Source organism: Cornus florida, unplaced genomic scaffold (genome assembly GCF_030987335.1).
Source record: "Cornus florida cultivar Cherokee Brave unplaced genomic scaffold, ASM3098733v1 CherokeeBrave_3.0.0_Hap2_Chr10, whole genome shotgun sequence".
Lineage (NCBI taxonomy): Eukaryota > Viridiplantae > Streptophyta > Magnoliopsida > Cornales > Cornaceae > Cornus > Cornus florida.
The window spans coordinates 110,672,220-110,694,862 of NW_026775580.1; the positions used below are offsets into that span (position 1 = coordinate 110,672,220).

The 22,643-nt window shown below is 36.1% G+C and overlaps 3 protein-coding genes across 5 annotated transcripts; 1 reads left to right on the forward strand and 2 right to left on the reverse strand.

The window, feature by feature from the left end:
• Positions 1-704: 704 nt before the first annotated feature.
• LOC132277084 (WD repeat-containing protein VIP3) lies at positions 705-7,731 on the reverse strand. The gene is made up of 2 exons (XM_059778811.1): positions 7,232-7,731; positions 705-1,485 (listed from the first exon to the last, which is right to left on the reverse strand). Exons 1-2 carry the CDS (start codon positions 7,568-7,570, stop codon positions 859-861), a joined length of 966 nt encoding a protein of 321 aa, XP_059634794.1. The 5' UTR covers positions 7,571-7,731; the 3' UTR covers positions 705-858.
• Positions 7,732-8,731: 1,000 nt separating this feature from the next.
• On the forward strand, positions 8,732-12,825 carry LOC132277083 (UBP1-associated proteins 1C). Its single transcript, XM_059778810.1, has 6 exons — positions 8,732-8,989; positions 9,111-9,185; positions 9,536-9,666; positions 11,398-11,920; positions 12,293-12,406; positions 12,510-12,825. Exons 1-6 carry the CDS (start codon positions 8,903-8,905, stop codon positions 12,570-12,572), a joined length of 993 nt encoding a protein of 330 aa, XP_059634793.1. The 5' UTR covers positions 8,732-8,902; the 3' UTR covers positions 12,573-12,825.
• An 845-nt stretch (positions 12,826-13,670) lies between these two features.
• Positions 13,671-21,981, reverse strand: LOC132277085 (large ribosomal subunit protein eL20z-like). 3 transcript variants are annotated; one of them, XM_059778812.1, is made up of 6 exons: positions 21,727-21,981; positions 20,619-20,694; positions 16,331-16,447; positions 15,352-15,478; positions 15,146-15,263; positions 13,671-14,021 (listed from the first exon to the last, which is right to left on the reverse strand). In XM_059778812.1, exons 2-6 carry the CDS (start codon positions 20,626-20,628, stop codon positions 13,968-13,970), a joined length of 426 nt encoding a protein of 141 aa, XP_059634795.1. In that variant the 5' UTR covers positions 20,629-20,694; positions 21,727-21,981; the 3' UTR covers positions 13,671-13,967. The 3 variants fall into 3 exon arrangements, with proteins under 3 accessions (XP_059634795.1, XP_059634797.1, XP_059634798.1); XM_059778814.1 differs by lacking the exon at positions 21,727-21,981 and having other exon boundaries at positions 20,635-20,694; XM_059778815.1 differs by lacking the exons at positions 16,331-16,447; positions 21,727-21,981.
• Between the last annotated feature and the right edge of the window lie 662 nt (positions 21,982-22,643).

Consider the following 22,643-nt stretch of genomic DNA (forward strand, 5'->3'; position numbering starts at 1 on the left):
AGGACTGTTGAATTAATATTTACAAATTAAATTAATATATAACACAAGTATTTTAAAGATGAAAGTATTAATATTAGGGCATTACCTAGTTGCCTAAGTTGATAAGCTTCGAATTCTCCTCTCTTAGTTTATCAAAAAAAAAAAAATAATATTACACCTAGATTTAATATATTAAAATGGAGTCCGCAATATTATTATATCAACTTTTCAGGCCACCAAATAATAATGTTACAACTCGATTTACCAGGGAAGTGTTATTTGCACTTTAATCTAAACCTCAGGCACTCAACTGCGCAACCACCATAATAAAATCCCAGTATCAAATTTATCGAAGAAGTGTTCAACGCTTTTATCATGCTAAACGTACCCCAGAATCAGATGCATCGTTAAACTGTGCAACCACCATAATAAAATCTTAAACCGGCTGATTTCTCTTCAAGGTTGCAATTACATACAACCTATGAAAGGCCGTTATCATCATCATCATCATCACCTCACACTAACAATAATGATAAGAATTGTACCTTTTATATCATGTAAAATTCGAAATTTGATATGCAATTCGGCTGCATGGTTAAATTTTTCTCCAATTTCACTAATTCTAAGTTTTAGACTCTCCAATACCATGCAATGCAGCCGAACATTCCGTAAGCATAAATTTTCAGATGGGCATGCCGCCTCCAAAACACTTGGGACTTCTAACATAAAGAACTGAACACGACTAATATTCAATCAGAATAAATTAGCTGTAAATCAAAACATTTTCCTAATATAATTATGATAAAAAGCCACAAAAGAGCAATCGTCTTAAACAAAAAAACATCTTTAACATGGTCCAACACGACAAAATGTCTGTCTTCATGAGTAATCATAGAGTGATATGCTCTTATCATCAGACACACTTGCAAGCCGATAACCTTGCACACCGTTCCCTCCAGGTGGTCGAAATGCCACTCCCCAGACCTGGTCCGTGTGGTTGCTCACTGTCTGCACGGTCGCCCTCAATTTAGGATCCCACAGTCTGACAGTCTTGTCACTTGAGCCGGTTGCAATTGCCGCCCCATCAGGACTAACATCCACACTTAAGACCCAGCTGGAGTGACCTGACATGGCCGTGATCAAGCTCTTTCCCTCAGCATCATACATGTGAACATGGCCATCATCTGAGGCTGAAAAGAGAATCCTTGTCGGATCAGGTGAATAAACAAGAGAGCGCACAGGCATGAAATGGCCCTCCAGTTGGTGAAGGAATTTGGCACGAGATACATCAAAGACAGAGATGGTGCCATCCATTGAGCCACAAGCCAGTCGTCTCCCGTCATGGCTCCAGGCAACTGAGAGGACAAACTTCTTGCTGCCGCTTTTATCAGAGGGCTTTAATCCTTCAGGCCGAGGGTTTGACAAGGTTGCTATAAGTTGCCACTTATCAGTATCCCACAATTTAACTGATGCGCTGCCCCCACCGGCAACTGCTAGAATGGTACCCTGAACAAAAAGACGTTAGTCAAGTGTGATCGGGTATATGTTTCTAATAAAACTAAATTACAGAAAAAGGTGTTACAACCACCTATAGTTATTCATTGTAAATAAATTTTATTTGTTGACGAAGCATCTACAGAAAGCACATATACAGGGATTATATAGGTGACTTATACATTGCAGAAAATCAAGTAATACTTTAGCAACAAAATCAGATGACAAGTTGCAAGCTGCGAGATATTGATATCATATCCAAGGGCGAATCCAGAAATTGTTAATAAGGGGGGCTAATATTAAACAAGGGGAAATTGGGGATTGAAAGATTAAAGAGTTAGAAAATTTTAGAGGAAACAGGGTTAGACTTTAGAGGGAAAGAAAGAGTGAGCTCTCTTATTTGTGCAAGATTAGAAATTTAGGAGTATCCGTGCTTTGGTTTAGTGATTATTTAGGGCTTGTTTGGCTTGGGCCTTTTTAAAATTGTGGCTTAGATATTGGGCTTGTTTGGATGGGTTAAAATTGAGGGGCTAATACTACTACCAATTTTTTCTTTTTTAAAACATTGGGCTAAATATACCCATACTAAAAAAAAATTTTAGGGGGGGCTCAAGCCCACCCAAGCCCCCCCTTGGATCCGCCACTGATCATATCAAACTCATGCACACGAGACATGATTGTGTGTGCCATTGCCAAGGCGGTGTTTAGTAGTTTTTTTATTGTATTCCCTACTAAGAAATATAGAGTTCACAACTCAAACACAAATGAAAAGGTAGAGCTCGTATGTTGGGGGGGGGGGGGGGGGTCATGCTAAAAACTAATCTAACACTAGCAGATTTGAAGATAAATTGGTGACAGCAGTTCTACACCTAGGTTCTGAAATCAGTGCATTTCTAAAACGAGCAGTTGGGCTTCCAAAACAAAATCTGGGACTTTTTATACCATGCATTAGAATTTGATAATTAATTGACATATAAACACAATTTAATCATGTCGCTTTGGAATCCCACATTGAACTACAGAGAGAGAGAAAGAAAGGTTTGGATGTCTTTTAGAATATAAATTCAGAAATTTGTAGATAATGAACTAATAAAACAAGTTGCGGCTAACTGAAATTTTGAAATAGTAATTTTGTTCTTGTATCAGTTTAGAGGGAGCTGCGAATAAGTTTTTCCATAAAACAAACAGAACGATCTTTTGCATGTTCTCAATCATCACCTATAAAGTAAACAAAGAGAAATCAACAACTTATTCAGATATCAGTAGAAATATCAAAGATTAAAGGAAACATAAGACTAAAAAAAGCAAACTATTTTTTCTATTTGATTTTATATAAGCACTAACTTCAAGAGAAAAAAAAATTCCCAAATCAAGGGAGAATGTTCCCTCTGCAAGTTTTCAATCATTACCAACCAATCACGTAAATCAAAAACCACCAAAACAAAAGATATATATTTTGTTTAGCACAAGATTGGAAATAAAGAGAGAACTTTGCACTGGTTTGATAAATAATATAATGGAAGGGTGAATTATGATGCAGGTTTGGGCAGGTGTGCTAAACCCAACCAATGGTATTTCAATGTCAGTGGGTGTGACCTGTATCCAATTTGGCATAATTGAATGAGATTGAAACCTGATAGACCCAATGTCCCTGCCACATTCAGATCATGACGATAGAATTGTTTTACATTCTTTCTCCTTCAGGAGTGATTACTGTGAACATCAACTATAATTATCTCTATTCTCTATCCACTTTACTTGCTAAAGATACTTTAAATCAAACTTAATATGTTTTTCTAGAAAGCAAGTCGAATCTCATGACCCTTTTTTGCAGTCGTAATTTCACAAAAGATCTGTTGAGTACTTGTGTAAGGTTCTTCAAGTACAAAATATATTTCCATATTAGGAGATAAAGTAGATATAGTTTGAGACGACTGAAGAAGAGCTAAGTGAAGAAAAAAGGAGAAGGAGAGAAAAACTTTAAGGAGAGGGAGATGAGAGGATATCAGATAAATAATGAGAGAGAAAATAAGAAAGGAAATCTAAGATAAAATTAGATGTGTAAGAGTGATACAGTTCAAAGAAAAGCTCAAGGGAAATAAATTTGAAGTGAAGGGAAATTCTAAATATTGGTTCAGGCAGAGCCAACTTGAGACTTTGCACTTTGTTTACTTTTAGGTTAGTATGATGCTGGTCAGGATATCCTTTTATTTTTCGGAGTTGATGGCATCATCAACACCATCATCATCCTTGCCTTAATCCCATATTAATAGGTTCGACCAGATGAATCTTTTATTGGATCGAATAATGATTTTGGGTCTTTATGTGTGGTCGTTTAGCAAGCCTAGATAAATTTCCTAATCTAAGCCTTTGAGTTTCCAAATATGGAATCCGATATATCCAAGAGTAAGGATTTCTACAAGTCTATATTAAGTTATATAATGAATTTAATTCAACACAAATCAATGTAGAGAAAATTTCAAACCTTCTGAAGATTTTTGGGTTTGTGTGATGCAATTCTAATCGTAGGAATGACGCCTATCGTTTTCCTTTTTCCTCTTCCATCTCTCTTCTTTAGTTTTCTGTACTTCTATTAGCCTTGGAAAGCTCATAACCAAATCTTGTTTTATTGTTTTACAATCTTAACCCTTCTATCTTTCAATCATTGAACAATCACATGCCAAAAATGCAAATCAGCATAGAACTCTCTCTCTCACTGATAAGTATAACCTCCCCTTCCCCCCGGGTTCTCCTATTGGGATGGGTATGGGAGTGTCCTTTATAAAAGGTATGAGGCGGGTATGGGGAAAACAAATAATACCCGTTTCTGGTTTGGGGCAGGGATGGGTTTTATTCTATCCCACCCGCCCCAATTATAGTGCACAATTACCACTATACCCTTATCTAATACTAATATTTCTCAAATACCATTATATATGTAAGCATTTCTCATTAGGGTTTCAAAATGTTTAAATTCAGCAGCCCCAAACCCCCACTGCACAACCTCCCCTTCCCCTCTCCGCCTCCCTCCTCTCCATCTGTGATCTGAATCTATGTGTCGTCATTCTCTCCTTTACCATCCTCTTGCATCAACTCATACACAACTGGTATCGGCTTTATTGGCTCTCTCTTTTACATTTAGCCATCAGATGGCAATCTCTTTCTCCTTCTAGGGTTGTCATTTATTGGTGGCTTTTAAATCCTATATAGATCTGATATTGGGGAAAGCTTCTCAAATATCTAAACATGATAGAGGAGTACTAGAGGAGTAAGGGTTTTCTTCTGTTTTTTTTTTTTGGAAACTTTTGCTTTTGTATTTGATACACGCGTATATATGTGTGTGTGTATATATATATATATCATCTTTGTGTGTCTCGCGGGGTGGGGCAGGGTGGGGTCAGGGGTTGTGAGTTAGATTCGTAAACGGTGTTGGGATCAGGGGTTGTGAGATAGATTTGTAAACCGTGTTGGATAACAATTTCAAACCCACCCTGGGTTCGGGACGGGTATGGGACCAAGTAAAAGTAAACGGGGTGGGATAGGGTTTACAGCAACCCGCCCCGTTGCCATTCCTAGATAAGTAGCTTATATCACTACTCACCAGATATTGTTTCAGCACCCAGACCAGCTCCGGTACTTCCTCTTTTGTTGACTAATTAAAACCCAAAATCCGTACCAATATTATACACTTCCTGCAAACCCCTAAACCTGATATCTCCATGAACCTTTAACCCATTTTATACACTTCATGTAGACCCCTAAAGCTGGTGCCTCCATGATCCTTTAACCACAAAAACCAATAACAATCCCAAAAAACTTTTATTTGCCACTGCACATGTCAATTTTGGTACAATAGCTTCAAGGAGAATGTCGTTATGCAATCAAGATGCATTGGAGAAAAGAAAAAGTGACAAGAGAAGTAAACTCTGAGAAGCATAGTGAATCATATAGTGAGATAATAGAGAGAGAGAGAGAGAGAGAGAGAGAGAGAGAGAGAGAGAGAGAGTACAATTAAGATAAGAAATATGAGGAAATAATAGATGACAGAGAGATAAAGAGAAAATACAAGAAGAGAATACAATTAAGATAAGAAATATGAGGAAATAATAGATGAGAATAGATGTGTTCAAGGAGATAGTCAAGAAAGGAGAGGGGAAAAGAATTCCAAAAAAGTGCGAGAGAAGAGAGGTAGAATAAAAAATAGAAGAAGAAGATAAATATTTTTCATCTATTGGAGGTTACACTCTATTAACACACTTAAAGCCTACTCATGTGCTATAAAGCATGGATAACATGGGACACATACACAATATACTAAAACACGCCTATGCGGCAAATTTAAAAATGCACAATAGAGATACAAGGACACAACAACGAAAAAATATTTTTTTATATGTTCAATTGGAGTACACATGACAAATATGATATGTTATGACTATAATATCAAATTTGTAACTTATGAATCATGGTAATTAATAACCACTCATGTCAAATTGAAAAAACACAAATACAATACAACATAAATTTGAATGCATGTATGTACGTATGTAAATATGCATATGCAAATGTATAGCATTCACACACAATAATGAGGAATCCTCTCTTCCCACCGTGACCAGTTCTATATTAGACATACCTCTATTACATGGTCAAAATTTTGAATAATTTTCATACACACCTTTACAATTATATCTTCCCATACGAAAAGAAAGTCATATTCAGACATACAAGGTTTTTGGTCACATCTTAGCGAATGTGCAAACAGTCTTCGTTGCGTGTAATAAAATCAAAATTTTAGTTTTAAAGTATGCACACGTTCAAAATGTGTCAAAAGGTGTCAAAGAGTGCCAAAGTAGTATCAATGTCCAACATGTGTTGAACACAAACACGACATCTTCTTAGATAAACCATAGCTCTGTGGAAATAGAGGGGAAAAAAAATAATAATCTACCTAATACGTTTACACTCGAAGTCTTAAATATGGTTACGTTTAAAGCCTTAACTTTTTATTCCTAAACATCTATAACTTCCACAAATAAAAGAACCACAGCAGGATTCAAGAAAATTCTTGATACCACATCATCTTAAAAATTAATTAATTCTCACATTCCATATTCTTTTCAAGGGCTGTAGCCTGTATGATGTATCTAATAGAGTGCATCACTTGGGGCTCCAAATGTTGACTAATAGAGGCTTGAACATGGCATCAATTTGTCATCTGGTTGAGTGGGAAGTTAGGGGGTAAATCACTTCAGGATCATAAATGCAGCTAGTGTGGATCTTATAGACCATGTTAAGATGGAGTGAATCAGAGGAACTTTAAAATGCCTTCCACAATGGGGTCTCTTTTATGTGAATTGATAGGGTGGTATATTCACAGCAGCTTTATTTGGACACAAATCCATCAAAGATATTCTAGTGATGCTTGAGCTATGCAATACTAGATCTTTGGTGTTTGCTGGAAGCAACCTACTGGTGGCTAGGGTGGATTTCTAACAACTCGATTATGGATGTAGATGAGCTATACTTACTAATCACATTAACCCAAAAAATAAAAATCAAACAACAATTGTCAAACTTTCAGATGTGATTCGCGAATTATGTATTTCAAAACATCACTTTTGTTTTTCAGTTTCAATAAAAAGCACAAAATTTTCCACCATCTAAAACAAAATGCCTTTTTTGCACTTCTACCATCACAAACTAATTCAAATAAAAAATACTTAAAATACATATAAATGAATCATATGAGATTTACCTCGGGATTGAATTGCATATGCCAGACTTCAGAAGGCGGGGCTTCGAGAGTGGCGATGGTGTTATTCTTTTCGACTTCGAAGACTCGAACGAAGCTGTCGAGCGAAGCTGAGGCGGCGATGGCTCCAGAAGGATGAGCAGCCACCGAGACGACGCCGAGGCAGTGACCGCCATTGGTGGCCTCGCACTTGAGTTCGTCGGGACTCCACAGCTTCACCGTCTCGTCGAGCGAGCCGGTCAGGAGGAGAGGCGGTCGGTCGGCGGTGGCTGGGACCCACGTCGCCGCCCACAACGAGTCATCGTGGGCGTTTTCCACCGTCTTCAGCCATGTGAGTTTCATTTTTTGTGATCGTAAAACCCTAGTTGAGAAAGTGTTTGACTGAATTGCTGACTTTGCTTCTCGCCGGAGTTTCGTGACTTTCTCTTTTTGCAATGGTGTCCTTTGTGTTAAAAGTATCTATGTTCTTTTTTTTAAGTAAAAAATATCTATGTTAAATATGAAATTAAGGACCCCAAATTATAACAAATATGAAAAAAAAGGGGCGGGGGGAGCAATTTTCCTAGAAGTAGTGTATATAACTATATATATAGACAAAGGGTTTGCACTTGTATGAAAAAATTATTTTATTTTTTCATTCACGTTTTTTTGCTGAACAATTTAACTTTTTAAGTTTTAAACAAAATTAACAATTGGAGAGTGAGATCTTTGATTCCTTCCAAACATTTTAACAACATGAAATATCTTTTTTTTTAAAATAAGGAAAAAAATGTGTCACCCCAATATGGCATGGAAGCAACCCACATGATTTTCTTCAGTTTAGATGGATGAAAAGTTATTAGATGGTCTAAAAATTTCACTTAGGTTGATTATTGTTAGAAGAATTTTATACTGTTTTGAATGTAAAAATATTAATATTTATGACTCAATAATATAGCTTTTGAGTCAAAAGATAAAGTGACCAACCCATTATACCTGGTATTAGTGTTAAAATCAATAATATAGCTTTTGAGTCAAAAGATAAAGTGACCAACCCATTATACCTGGTATTAGTGTTAAAATCGTTTTTAAATCCGTATCACACCAAACACTTTCATGAGTTTTTAATAAAAATAAATTGAGCCCAAAAAGAAATAAAAATTTATAATCTTAGATGGATTATAATTACAACGATCTTATATAGCATCGGATCTGAAATGGAAAAAAAAAAAAATAATATATGACCGAACAATTTAACTTTTTAGTCGAAAATCAAAATCACCAACCTCTGTTATAAGTTTGTATCATGGATTATAAATTTATAATCCATGATACTACATGAATTTAATAATATTACAAGAATTTATTTAGAGACTTTTTTAAGTCCTAAAGATATGGAGATTTGCCTTGTCTGAAAAGCACTGGATATGGATCTGGGCCTTTAGCTGGATCCTAAAGTAATTGAATGCGCGGCCCACCGGCCCGGTTTATCAATCTTAGAACAATCTAAAAGGGCCAGAACGGTGATATTTCTCTAGTGAACATGTTAGATCATCTCACTTCAAGATAAACCCTAAACAGCTGAAACGCCAATTTCGTTCCTCAAGTAGCTGCAGAAAGCTCGTCACAAACACTCAAATCTCTCTCCACACACACACACACACACACACACACACATATCAGCAGGTAGAAAGGATGGTTTGGTTTCAGTGCGAGGACTGCGGAGAGAACCTGAAGAAGCCCAAGTTGCCGAATCACTTTAGAATTTGCTCTGCGAACAAGGTCTTGATTTGGCTCTTAAACACTTACCTTTTAGCATTATTCTTTTATAAACTTATATAATACGGGGAATTCGTGGATGATTGGAGTTTTGAATATATTGTTTATTCTGTAATTTCCTTAGTTATCATGCATTGATTGCGGACAAACATTTGGGCAGCAGAGTGTTCAAGGCCACACTCAGTGCATTACTGAAGCGGTGCGTGTTTTACCTTCCTTTTCTTGTGTTGGTTATAATGAATTGGGTGCTTTTGTCTGTCTATCCATCTATAGATGTACTCCGTGTATAATTTCACTTCTTCCTCATTATCGTGTGTGCTTTTGTGTGTGTGTGTGTATGTATATATATATAATATTGTGTGTATATGCAATTGTTGTATTCTCCGATGACATAATACAATATGTTGATGGTGAGTAACCCTTCTAATTGGATACAAATTTTAGCCTCAATTCACACGGAAATGCTTGGAGAAAGGAAAGGAAAGGAAAATACTTAAGAAAGTCTAATTATTTTGCTGGAAAAAGTAACTTGTTTCTTCTAATTTTCAGGAAAAATATGGTCCAAAGGGCCAAGTAAAAACTGCAAATGCTGCGACTTCTAAGGGAAAAAATGATTTGAAGCAAAAACCTAATATTGATATAAATGTTGGGTTGTCAGAACGCCCCCCATGGTTTTGTAGGTGAGCAAAATGTTTATTTTTCTTCTACTACTGTTCTTTTATATACTTTCTTTAGAAAAGTAATGCTGATGCTGTGTTCGATTGCATGGAATTGGAATTGGAGAAAATTTAGTTCAAAGTTTAAAATAAATTTTCTCCTATTCCAATTCCATGCAACCGAACGTAGCATGAAAGTTTTTATGCTGAATCTAGAAAAGATAGGTGGCAGTTGGGATATGGTTCTTTCTTCTTTTTTTCCCTTTGCTTAAAAGGGTTCTACACCCTGATACAGAGGAAGCCACCTCAGAAGCATTTGCTGACAAACCTGATTCAACACTTGAGGGGTGGCATGATTGACGGATAATAATAACGAGATAGACCACAAGAGGCGAACAGCTTCCACAGTAATTCCCTTGGCGATAAATATTTGTGGTTTACAATTCTAATTCATTCTCTGTAGCTGTTGACAGTCATTAGCAGAACCGTTATTTAGGAACAGAAAAATGCTAGATTCCAAGATTTGTTAACGCCTACATCCCTAAAATCCACACTAATTCCCTCGGCGATAAATATTTGTGGTTTACAATTCTAATTCATTCTCTGTAGCTGTTGCCAGTCATTAGCAGAACCATTATTTAGGAACAGAAAAATGCTAGATTCCAAGATTTGTTAATGTCTATATCCCTAAAATCCACAGTAATTCCCTCGGCGATAAATATTTGTGGTTTACAATTCTAATTCATTCTCTGTAGCTGTTGACAGTCATTAGCAGAACCGTTAGTTAGGAACAGAAAAATGCTAGATTCCAAGATTTGTTAACATCTACATCCCTAAAATCCCATTCCCCATTATTGCTAAGATCTTGGAAATGGGCCCAAAATTCATTTCTATCACTTTGTCACCGATCAGATTGCAAAGAAGCCAACCAGCTACTCGTCACAATCCCCTCGGACTAGACATCCAACTTCAATATCCCAGGTTGCTCTTAAAGCAGTGTCTATATCAAATCTAACTCAGTTGGGTTTAGGAGAAGTCCATAAAGGTATGCATTGTTTCTTGTGAGAGGGTACGGAATTAGATTTTCATCTCAAAGCATATAAGTCTCTTCAGACTGAACATGGAGGTATTTAATGAACAATAATGAATAAATTTATGCATGTATGGACGTTTGTGAGCGTACCAATTCCTGTCAGCTTCTTGTCAATGAAATTTGAAATCAATGCACTTGGGTTTCCACTTGTCCAGTACTCCAGTTAGTTTAATATATATATATATATATTAAGGATTGGCCAAGGTGAACACACACACACACACACATATATATATATTGTTCTTGCAGCAACTCTCAAACTGATCTCAGGGTTGTTGCGCAAAGATTAGTGGCCATGATGTTGTCTGATGTAGAATTGTGAAGCTGGCTGCCTTAGGAGAGGTGAACAGTTCTTGTTGGCTCTTGAAATTGATCCCTGCCTTCCTGATTTGAATGATACACTGCACCATTTGATTTATTCTCTAGTGTTTTGCAGTCGCATATTTTTCCAAATCATTATCAGAAACTGAGTTAATTTGCCACTTCTGTAATCCAATGCCTGCTTTTATCCAAACCTGCTTCTCTGTGCTGCATGAAAGAGGCACAAGGCTAACTAAAAACAGTATAGTGGGTTTTACCTTGCTTTGAATTGTTTTTGGCCATTTCATTCTTCCATTGTTGTGCCTGGAAACTGAGTTGTTGCTAAATTTATGTATTTCCAGTCTCTGCAATACTCAAGCTACTAGTCAACAGACCCTGCTTCTCCATGCCGAAGGAAAGAAGCACAGGGCAAAAGCTCGAGCTTTTCATGCAGCTAGGCAACCACCTAAACAGACAGTAGAATCCACTCCCAGTTCTAAAGTTTCAACTGAAAGAACTCCAAAGGATGAGCTACCTGGCAATAAAGATGTGGTGGAACCAGAGAAACAGGATCAGCCTAGAGCTGCGCTAGCAAGTAACATTTCAGAAGCAGAAAATGGGAGTCTGCCATTAACTAAAAAGAGAAAACACAATGCATCTGAAACTGGAGCACCTAAGATGAAGGTGGAAGGGTCTTCAGGTGAATTAGGAAATGGGGAAGTAATTCAAGGTGAAAGAGCAGAGGCTGCGAAAACAAAGTACCAGCTGAAGAAAGCAAAGCAAAGTGTGCCTGATGAGGATGAGAGATTGGAATCTGGCTCTACCCTGGAAGACACCAAAAACAAAATAAAGTGGAAGAAGTTGATCACTTCAGTCCTGAAAGCTGTATGTATTCTCAATCAAGTCATGCTTATTTTTGCTCCTATGAAGGATTGGTGCTTATCTAAATCCATATTTGATAAAATTACTTTTGATTGTGCAAAAAGTCCATTCACTTCTTATTCTTCTTCTTTTGTTAATAGGTAAGACACATTCACACACCCACTTTGTCCCAATCGGGATTTGAACCCTCAACCTCCTCTTTGAGAGGTGGAGAAGATACCATTCAAAATAATGCTTGGTAATAAGTTGACTCACTTTGCCACTCCAATTACTAAAAAATAGTGCTTACAAATATAATTTGTTTCCACATGTTTTATCGCTTTTTATCTTTTTTATTATTATATTCTATATCTTGTTTTGCTGCACGTGGAACAGAATCCAAAAGGAGTTCTGAAAATGAAGAAACTGAAAAAACTTGTTCTTAAGGCTCTCCGAGATTCTGACATCACAGAAGATGAATCCCAACTCATTAATGTGCTTGAGCACAAGGTAAGCCCATCCATTGGTCTCTTTCTATTTTATTTATTTTTTTCCTTCCCTCCTTGTGATAAAGAATGAGGATTTTATGATATTGTCACGATTTTCTTCTCAGGTTAATTCTAGTTCCAGATTCAGTGTCAATGGCAAGTATGTTCATCTGGTGGCCAAAAGTTGAATATGGGTATTATGTCTGTTGAAGAACTGCAATCCATCGGAGTAGTTCTCTATTGCAAGCGTTAGTTTATCTCACATTCGATAAAAATTAAAATATAACCAAATGAAGCATTAGAAATGATTTCGGGTCTCCCCTACTTTCTACTTCTAGAAGAATTTTTCAGAAGCACCGTTGAGCCCATCCGTGTACTGTTGATGGATTTTTGTGACGGGAAAGTTTTTTTTAAAGGATATATAGTTTCTAGTCTTATTGACATCTTATTCATTGTTGGTTGATAATCCAATTCTACACTTAATTCTGAATTGGTTTGTGTTATTAAGTACGCATTTTGAATGTTACTAAAAAAATTAAGTGCCACTTAACATTGGGATGATACTTGAATATTTTTGTGTAAACTGTGAACTTTAAAAGCACTTGCATTTGGAGAAACCAGGTGCAACAACAACCAGATGCTGCTCCTCAGCAGTTTAGGCCCTTGGTCAAGCCAACTCGAGCAGCATTGTCGAGCTAGCAAATGGGCTGAGGCAAGGATAGAAGATTCTTACCCAGCCCACCAGCGCAGCCTAACCTGATCTGGGGCTCTCCTGTCCTCTACAAATGGCAAACTAATATCACGAGCCTCCCGGGAGGCCTAATAAGCCTCAACTTTTTGATTGACCAAATGACCTCTTGCCCACCAATGGTCGAGAAATTTTATCCTTGTGGTGACCATTGGATGTGATTTAAGTGGTAAAAAAAAATGTAATTACCAAATAACACAAGAATCATATCTAAAAGTCACAATACTTGGTGTAGATAAATTTATTGCTAAGAATTATATCCAAAAGTCACAATACTTGGTGTAAATAAATTTATTGTTCACCTGTGAGTAAAATATCATTTCTGTATATACATATATGATCAGTACTTTCCTTTAAACTTCACCTAGTCGATGGAGGCACTAAAACCTGTTCATTAGATTAAAAAGTAAAGCATTAATAAATCACCATTTGGTTAACTACAGACATGCATTCCAAGTTCCACCGCAGGCATGTATTTGTTGAATGGTAAGAAGACATCTATTTTCTTTGTAATCTAACAAGGTTCACTGCACACAGCTTGAAGCCTCAAATTCTCTGCTTATATTAAGGTTATCAAAAAAAAAATCCTTGTATACAATTATGGTGTCAAACAAAATAACCCTGCAATTCTCATCCCTCCATACGTTGGGATAGTTTGGTTTTTCCTCACAGATAGACTCTTATCTTGGATTGGCAGACCATAGGGAGAACTATTTTTTTCTTCGATTTTGCTGTTAAATTTCATATCTACACAAATACATGGTACTTCCCATCCAACATCTCTTTTTGGATGTTTGTAAAGTCCAAAGAAGTCCTCCGAATTGGCTGATCGGAGCTAGAATAGAAGAACCAAAATTATGATCAACAACACAACAGAACACACCATTGCCTGCAACAGCAACCACATTGTGTTAAATGAATGCTTGCAAAAAATGACTTATTGTAAAAGAAAAAGTTGAAACAGTAATTTAAACAAGGGTTAATTTTAGTGACCACCCCTGAGTTTTGGACAAATCTCACATGGAAATACCTTTCGAAAATAACTATCGCCCACATTACAAATGTTTGGTTTGTTTTTCATTTACACCCCAAACGTCACTTTTCAATGGTGTCAGAGCACTTTTTGCGTGTAAAATGACATTGTCACTTTTTGTTGGCTTATAAAATATTGTTTCATGTGTAAAATGACTTAACTACCCATAAGACTTATGTTAAGTGACCAAAATACCCATTACTTTAGTGAAAATTTCAACAGCAACAAAACAAATTTCTATGCCAATTTCTTCTTTCTGAAAAACCACTCAACCACCACGCTCACCATCACCACCACCAGTCACACACACATATACACACGCAGTCGCACATACACGTGTCAAGAACAGTTTATTTCACACCTAGACCAAAAAAGAACACAGACCTCCAATATAATTTAGAAATAAAAAATAGAATATAACAGAATAGATGTGTGTGTTTATATATCAGTATCAAGGAAGACGAAGGTAAAAATAAAAATTGGTTACTCTCCCACGAAGCAAGTAATGATTGCCATAGTCTAGCAAGTGCAACATAAAATAAAAATTACACCAGTTAAGAAAGCAATTGGGTCCATATAGAGAGTAATTCAAGGCCATAACTTGATACCTTCAAATACCCAATAACAAAATAATGAGACGGATTCAGACGAATGGTTAAGAGAGAGAAATTGACAAAGCTTATTAATGAGGATAATATTGTCTTTTAAATTTGTTGATATTTTGGATTAAAATGGATTTAAAAAATGAGTGTAAAATGACAATTTTACAGCTTTTTAACAATATAAGTGATGAAAAAGTGATTTGGGGTCTAAGTGATACTTATTTTCGAAAGATATTTCTATGTGAGATTTGTCCAAACTTCAGGGGTGGTCACTGAAATTATCCCTTTAAACAAATAGAGGGTCAAAAGGAAAAGAAATATAAAATGATCCAAATCCAAAAATTATTCAATTGGAAAATGTTGAGAGAGACTACTTACACAAATTGCAGAAGCCGCAAGGCCTGCTCGTTCCCTAGGATCCTTGTGGTAATAGTTGCCAAAATATAGAATTGTGGCATAGTACCACATCAGTGGGAACACAAATCCTAACAGAAAACTGAAACAACAGATACAACCATAAGATGGGGGGGGGGGGGGGAGGAAGAGGGAGAGGGAGGGAGGAGGAAGCAATGCAGAATACTCACGAAAACCATCCTATTCCACAGCCAAAACATGGCAGGGGTTTGTCATAGATCCCCACTTGGAAGTCCTCTGGATCTCTGATGAGAGTATACTTGCCTTTTTCACGGTCTGCAGTGTCTGTTGCTTGCCCTAACATCAGTAGAATATTACTCTCTTGTCCAGGTACTAAATGCAAGAGCAGCATCTATAATGTTTTGCTTTATCAACATAAGATGGAATTAAGTGTTTTTGAAATCAAACTAAGGGGCAATCACCACCACAATCCATTAAATGTCTCGTAAGGGAAGATGAGGATTGCAAGCAAGTTACTACTTGCAAGAACAACTTTATTTCAGATAGTAGGAAAAGGGACGTCTGTTTCGGCTGGGAGTAAAAATGCAAACGAAAATGACACAAGCAATTTTTTTTTTACAAAATCAAAACAAATGAAAGATAATTCAATAGGGTGGAGTGTTAAAACTAGTTTTATAATATATGCATACATATTCTTATATCAATCATACCATATTCCACAGGTCAATTTTTTATTTTTTATTGATCAGGTAAGTACTCACATGCGATTTTTTTAGTAATGAAGAACCCTTTCAATCTAGTGACCTTCGATACACGAGGCTAAAAAGTAAATCCCAGATTTATGCAATTACCTACAAACCACATATACCCTTTAAACTCGGGTCTTTTTGCACCCTACGAGAGTCGAACCAAGGACGTCGAAGTTTACAACTCACCCCAAGAGACCCTTTAACCTGGACCACCCGTGTGGTGGTACAGCAAATTTAATCAGAATGCGTCCACTTTTCTCATTGACCCACAAACAAAATACCTATGTGTGTGTGTGTGTGAGAGAGAGAGAGAGAGACAAGTAATCAAATAGACACCATCTGTAGATCAATTGTGAATATGCGGAGGTAAATAGACATTTGCAAGAGCAGTATTAAAAACTACTTATCGGGCCTTTATTGCACCAAACAGGATTACTACCTTTAAACATTGAAAAATATCGAGCGGATGGCCTCAAGAGATCAAGATGCTTATCGGAAGCTGATTTCACCAATTCAAGGGCATTTCTCAAACCCTTTCCCTCCTCAATATTAGCATCTGTGGCACAAAGAAGTCCCAAATTATAGTCATTAGGAGGCTGTGGCTATTTCTAGAGTTTTATTTTTTTTCCTTATTCTTTTACTTTCCCATAATTCTGCATGCACAACTCATGTCATAAACAGATCCAATGGTAGAGATTTTATGGGAATGCAACTCCCGAGGAGGAGCCCAATTTTACTGTATACTCCTATGTTTTGCATACAAAAATCTCAGTGATATATAGGCATATGCTAATCATTTTGCAAACAACAAGAACTGACTCCATATCATCTACCTATCACCGTGCTTATTGGCATTTCTGTTGAATCCTAACAATGTGTACTGCAATTACAGTAAAATTGAAGATGAATCGTTCTTTAATGGCAGAACAATAATATATCTCACATTGACATGATGTGGCACACATAAATGATTCAGTTGAAAAGATAGATGCAGTGCAAAATCTGTCTTGGCAGAAAAACTCATTGCATTTCCTAGACATTTAAGTGTTTTTGGTCATTGTCAAACTACCTGTAGTCTGTAAACATTGAGCACCACACACAACCAAGGACTTGAAATCATAGTAAATACCCAAAAGGAATCACACAAACAAGTAAAAGAACACACATATTTACCTGGTTTGACAAAAGTTACCTACATTGCCAGAGGAGAGGAAACTAAAATGATGGAGAACCGGGCCTGGCCCGAGAGCTTGAAGACCACATGGTCCACACCTACTATTGGAGACGTGGGAAAGAAAGATAGAATTAGGGATTTTTGTTTATTTATCATTATTATGGGATCTTTCAGCAATTTGGGGTTTTATATATGGTAATAGGTTGATTAGGGTATTTCTTCGATGTCTATTTATATGTTGGTTCAGACAATGTGAAAGTTAGCTTTGATGATTGATTATTGATTAATATTCAGAAATGATTGTGTTTCTTCTCCCTCGATTCTGATTTCTCCCTCTGTGATTCTTCTCTTCTCTCTCATTCTGATTTCTTCCCCCATTATTCTTATTCTATTTCTCTCTCAATCTCTATCTTAACCTCTTTCTTATTTACTTGAATTCTGTTTTCGAATCGCCCCTACCCGCTGCTGCATCAATTGGCATTAGAGCAAAAGATCCAAGTCCATCAAGTCCAATCGAAAAATCAAGGTTAAAAAAAAAAAAAAAAAATCCAGAACCAAACCACCGCTGCCTCACCATCACCAAAACCACACAAACCTTAGTTGTCATCGTCCTCTTCCGCTGCAACAGTCCATACTCCAACCTCAAAATCCTCCACCATTAGATCAAGATCAAGACCACGCTAGTGACGCAACCCAGCCAATACTATATTAACGAACAAAACTCACCACCCAAACAACCAAACCCATCTCACCATAGCCAAGCCAACAGTCTCCCTTGAAGATCCTGCGAAAACCATCACAAACCCCCATACCACAATAGTCAACGGCATCCTCAGACCCTCCCTTTCGCCGCTGCAAATACTGGGAACCTGCAACTTCCATTGCTTGCCTCACCAATCAGTAAACAAAACAGCATCTTGCTGTAATCTCAGCCACAGTCCTCGCCATCATCACTTTCACTGGAGTTTGTTAGGTTGTTGCCGGAATCTTGCCATTGTCGCCGGTCAGCCACTGTCTCTTCTTCATCACATCGCTGCTCTCGTTCCAACCTCACACTTCTGTTACGCGATTTGGGAAAGCAGCGGATTATTATATATATTAGTGGCAATATTTGACCTTTTTGGTTACGAGCACAGAGTTATTCTAGTTCTGAAATCAGTTCAGAACTGAACCAGTTCAACAGTTCCAGAGAATCAGCAGTTCAAAAAAGAAAAAAGAATGATAAGTTTGCACAAAAAGAATTCACTCAAGATCATTTTGAAGGAATTTTAAAATATCATGAGTCATCTAATTCCATTGTGTCCAATAAAGATATCAAGTACCCTAGTAATTTCTGGAAGACACTTTGGACATTCTTAGGAGCAAATTTGAAGTTTACTTTTGCATCTTGTCCGATGACCGATAGGAAAATTGAGGTTGTGAACCAAGGTCTAAGAAAGTTGGTTAGTTTTATTGTTAGCATGCAACTAGACACTTGGAGCTTGTTTTTACCCATCATGGAGTATGTTTGTACTAGTTTGACTAATGAAAGTACTGGTAGATGTTCGTTTGAGGTTATTTATAGTGCTTTACCAAGCCAATCCATTGATTATTATCATCCACCTCCATGTATGTATTCACTTGAATTTGTTGATTCCTTCGTGCAGCTTGTTCATGATTTTTATGCCGCTATGCGCCAAGAAATTGTAATAAGTAAAAAGAATTATAAACTTGCTGCATATGCTCATAATAGGAATCATGAATTTAATGAAAGAGATTATGCTATAATTTGTGCCTACCTCAATCTTATCATAAAAACTCCTTCCAGATGAAACAAGCCAAAATTGATAGACTTCTCCATATCATTCAAAAATCAGGACCTAATGCATATTTCTTTGACTGGTCTTTGGATATGAGTATTAGTTCAATTTTTGATGTAAAGTATCTGTTACTTAATCGAGGCACCTTTGAGCCTCCTATTTTGTTGGCATGTGTTGCTACTGGCAGCATTCCATCTTTCTCAGCATCAGCATTGGCACTTCCGTCTTCTCAATTGCAGTATATTGATTGGATTGATCGTATTTGGAATGTCCACAATTACCTTCCAGCTTCAGATTTTACATGGATTGTAGTGACACAACTTTATTATGTTGACTTTTACTTTTTGAAGATATACATTTGCATTTACTCTCCGGAGGAGAGTTCTTCTCAACCGGGAGGGAATGATGGAGAACCAGGCCTAGCCTGAGGCCTTGAAGACCACATAGCCCACACCTACTATTGGAGGGGAAAGAAAGATAGAATTAGAGATTTTTGTTTATTTATTATTATTATGGGATATTTCAGCAATTTAGGATTTTATTTATGGTAATAGGTTGATTAGGGTTTTTCTTTGATGTCTATTAATATGTTGGTTCAAACATTGTGAAAGTTAGCTTTGATGATTGATTATTGATTATTATTTAGAAATTTTTGTATTTCTTCTCCCTCTTTCTCCCTCTGTGATTCTTCTCTTCTCTCTCATTCTGATTTCTTCCCCTATTAGTCTTATATTCTATTTCTCTCTCAATCTCGATCTTAACCTCTCTCTTATTTACTTGAATTCTGTTTTCAAATCACCCCTACCCGCTACTGCATCATAAAATCAACAAAAAGTAAATCAAAATGTGTTTATAAAAGCACTCAATCACTCAAACCTTAATCCCAACCCTCCCACCAACTTGAAAGATTCTCACTACTCACCACCAACTTGAGTCTTAACCAAAATGACCTACCTAGGTTTCCTTGTTAGACAAGAATAGCAACTCCTTATATCTTATGAGTTTCCGAACAAGAACTTAACAAAATATAACTCCAAAATAGAAAACCGATCAGAGTACGATTTTAAGACATATCATAACATTGGCGGGTAAGAAATGCATTTAGTGGGGAAAAACAAAACAGAAGCCCAGATTGAAATCAGAGAGTAGATAGTAAAGACGTTTACTTGATGATAACAAGGTGGAAACCAAAATGCTAAAAAAGTGTAAGGGAATGTATAATAGTAATGCATTTCTTAGAGTCGTCAGTCTCTCTTATTGGTTGGTTGAGTGAGAAATGGTATTATTTGTATTATGATATTAAAGTTGTCCACAAAGTACTCAGACAAAGAGTAGTTTAGTGAAGAAATCGAAGGATACTTCAAATTTTTCTCAATATAGCTTGGAACAACATGAACCACCTAGTCAATGCTTTTCTGCATAATTTTGCTAGTGGATGGCTATTTTATCTATCTTCAAAATCAGCAAACTAGATAGCAGTTTTTATCTAGGTGGGGTAAGAATTTTGAGAATTAACAAACCTACTATTTTTTATGTTTTGTGGTTCCTCTTTGTTATTGCTAATTATTTTTGTATCATTTAAGGTTTCATGCGGGTTTATAGGACCACATTCAAGATCTAAACAGAACAAACATCATGAGAAAGGAGAAGAGAAAGAAATAGAAAATATAATAAATTATAGCAAATTATTGTTTCTCCTCTAGAAATGAAACCATTAGGGTAAAATGAAGTAAAACAAAAATTAAAACAATTACTCTGATCCATGCGTACTGGAGCTGATGTATGGAATAGATTTGAGGTCCTCAATTCGGTTGTCACCCACCAAAATCCCTGCTTCATAAAATAAAAAAATAAATAATAAAAACCTTCAAATTAACGACTTTCCCAATAACTGTCCAACAATCCACTTTTTTGCTCAATTTTACTCATGCTCTGCTAGGTTGTTGAAAAAAACAAATGTAAATAAAAAGACTTTGAATCTTAAAACTCATTTGTGGTTGGAACAGTTAAGGGTCAACTGTTTCTCTACTTATTTTACAAGGATCAATGTCGAAATATTTAAGTCAAAGATTGCATTATTTTCTATGGCATACACATCAATAAATCATTGTAAACAATTATCATTGACTGTAAAACGACGTCCCACTCCCATTAGGCATGCATAGTCACAAATTGCAAGGAGCAAAGAGAACCTGACCAGGAGCCTTTGCAGTTTTACACCAAAGGGGTGTACTGAATTAGCACTTTTTTTTTCTCAATTCAAAGCTTCTTACAAGCTCTTGAATTGAAAAACCGGAACATGAATGTTTTTGATACCTAGACCAGTGCATTGACATACAAAATGCTCCTAATCAATCCAACTAAAATGATTTATAAAAAATATAAAAAGGGTCAATTTTGTGGCTATCCCAATCTAGGAATATACATCAATCTTAAGAACAGTAGGGAATTATGGCTTTACTATAATTATGTCCTTAATATAGCCTCCGAAATTCCTCCACTTCCATACATATTATATGTCTTAAATTCAATTCAATAACCTAGACAGCATCCCAAAACTTGTACACATATATGTCTAAAATTCTAAAATTCTATAACCTAGACAGCGTCCCAAAATTAACGTTCGAGACACACCCAGTAACAATCATTTTTAATAGACCCATCGAAGTCCAGCAACTTGTAAGCACGGAGAACAAAAAAAAAAAAAAAAAAAAAAAAACCAGAATTCCAGAATCTATGTGTATTCATATAAGAAAAGAATGGTGTATCTATATATATATATACAGTATACGCATATAATATCAAAATTTGCATATCCGAAAAAAAACATGAAAGAGATCAACACAGATAATAGAAACTTGCCTTGGAGAAGTGATAGCTCGCAATTAGAACTTCGAATTGGTTATTCTTTGATAAAGATCAGACGCTTTACAGAGAGAAACGGAGAGAGGGTAGAACAAAAGACGGGTCTCTGGAAGTAGAAGTTAATTTACAGTATATGACAAGCAAAGCACATTCTCGGCATTCAGTATTAAACTACTGAAAGAGAGCAAAATTGACCCTCCCTCTCTGTCGCTCACTCGCTCGTCCTCTCAAGAGATAAATATGATTTCTAATTACTATCAGATAACAAAAGTTATATATATATTTTAGGTAATTTATAGTAAAATAAAAAATGATCCTCATAGTTTTTTGTTTTTTTGCCGAGTAATGATCCTCATAGTTACATTCTGTTTTCTTTTTCAGGAAATTATAGAATTTATCTTTAAACATTTTCCAATTCTATGATTATAGAGTGTATGGTTAGGTAAAACTAAAATAATCCTTTATTTTTTATTTTTTATTTTAATACTCCTTATAAAATTGGTTAAATAGAATGTGCACAAAAAAGGTTGGTAGCTATGATTGGGCAATTGGCTTAAGAATTTGATAAAAGTCATTTTCATTTTTGTTTTAAAAATTGCCGACTGTTGCCGGCAATAATTAATTCGTTTATTTCCGAATAAACCAATATCACTTTTTGGGGTGTTATTATATGGTGCAAGAAAGACCACTCAAACAAGACAAGTGAGTAGTTGATTTACAATTTTAAGATTTTGAGGACACTTAAAAATGGTACGAATATTAATTAATATGTAATTCTAAAGTAAACAACAACAATTCATATGGTAAAAAATATTACTTGAGTCACTTAAAAGCAAGTCAATTAGGGGGCGTGTTGCTGAATTTTCAAACTAAACCCATGGAAATTGTGATTGAAGTTAGGCATGGACCTAACA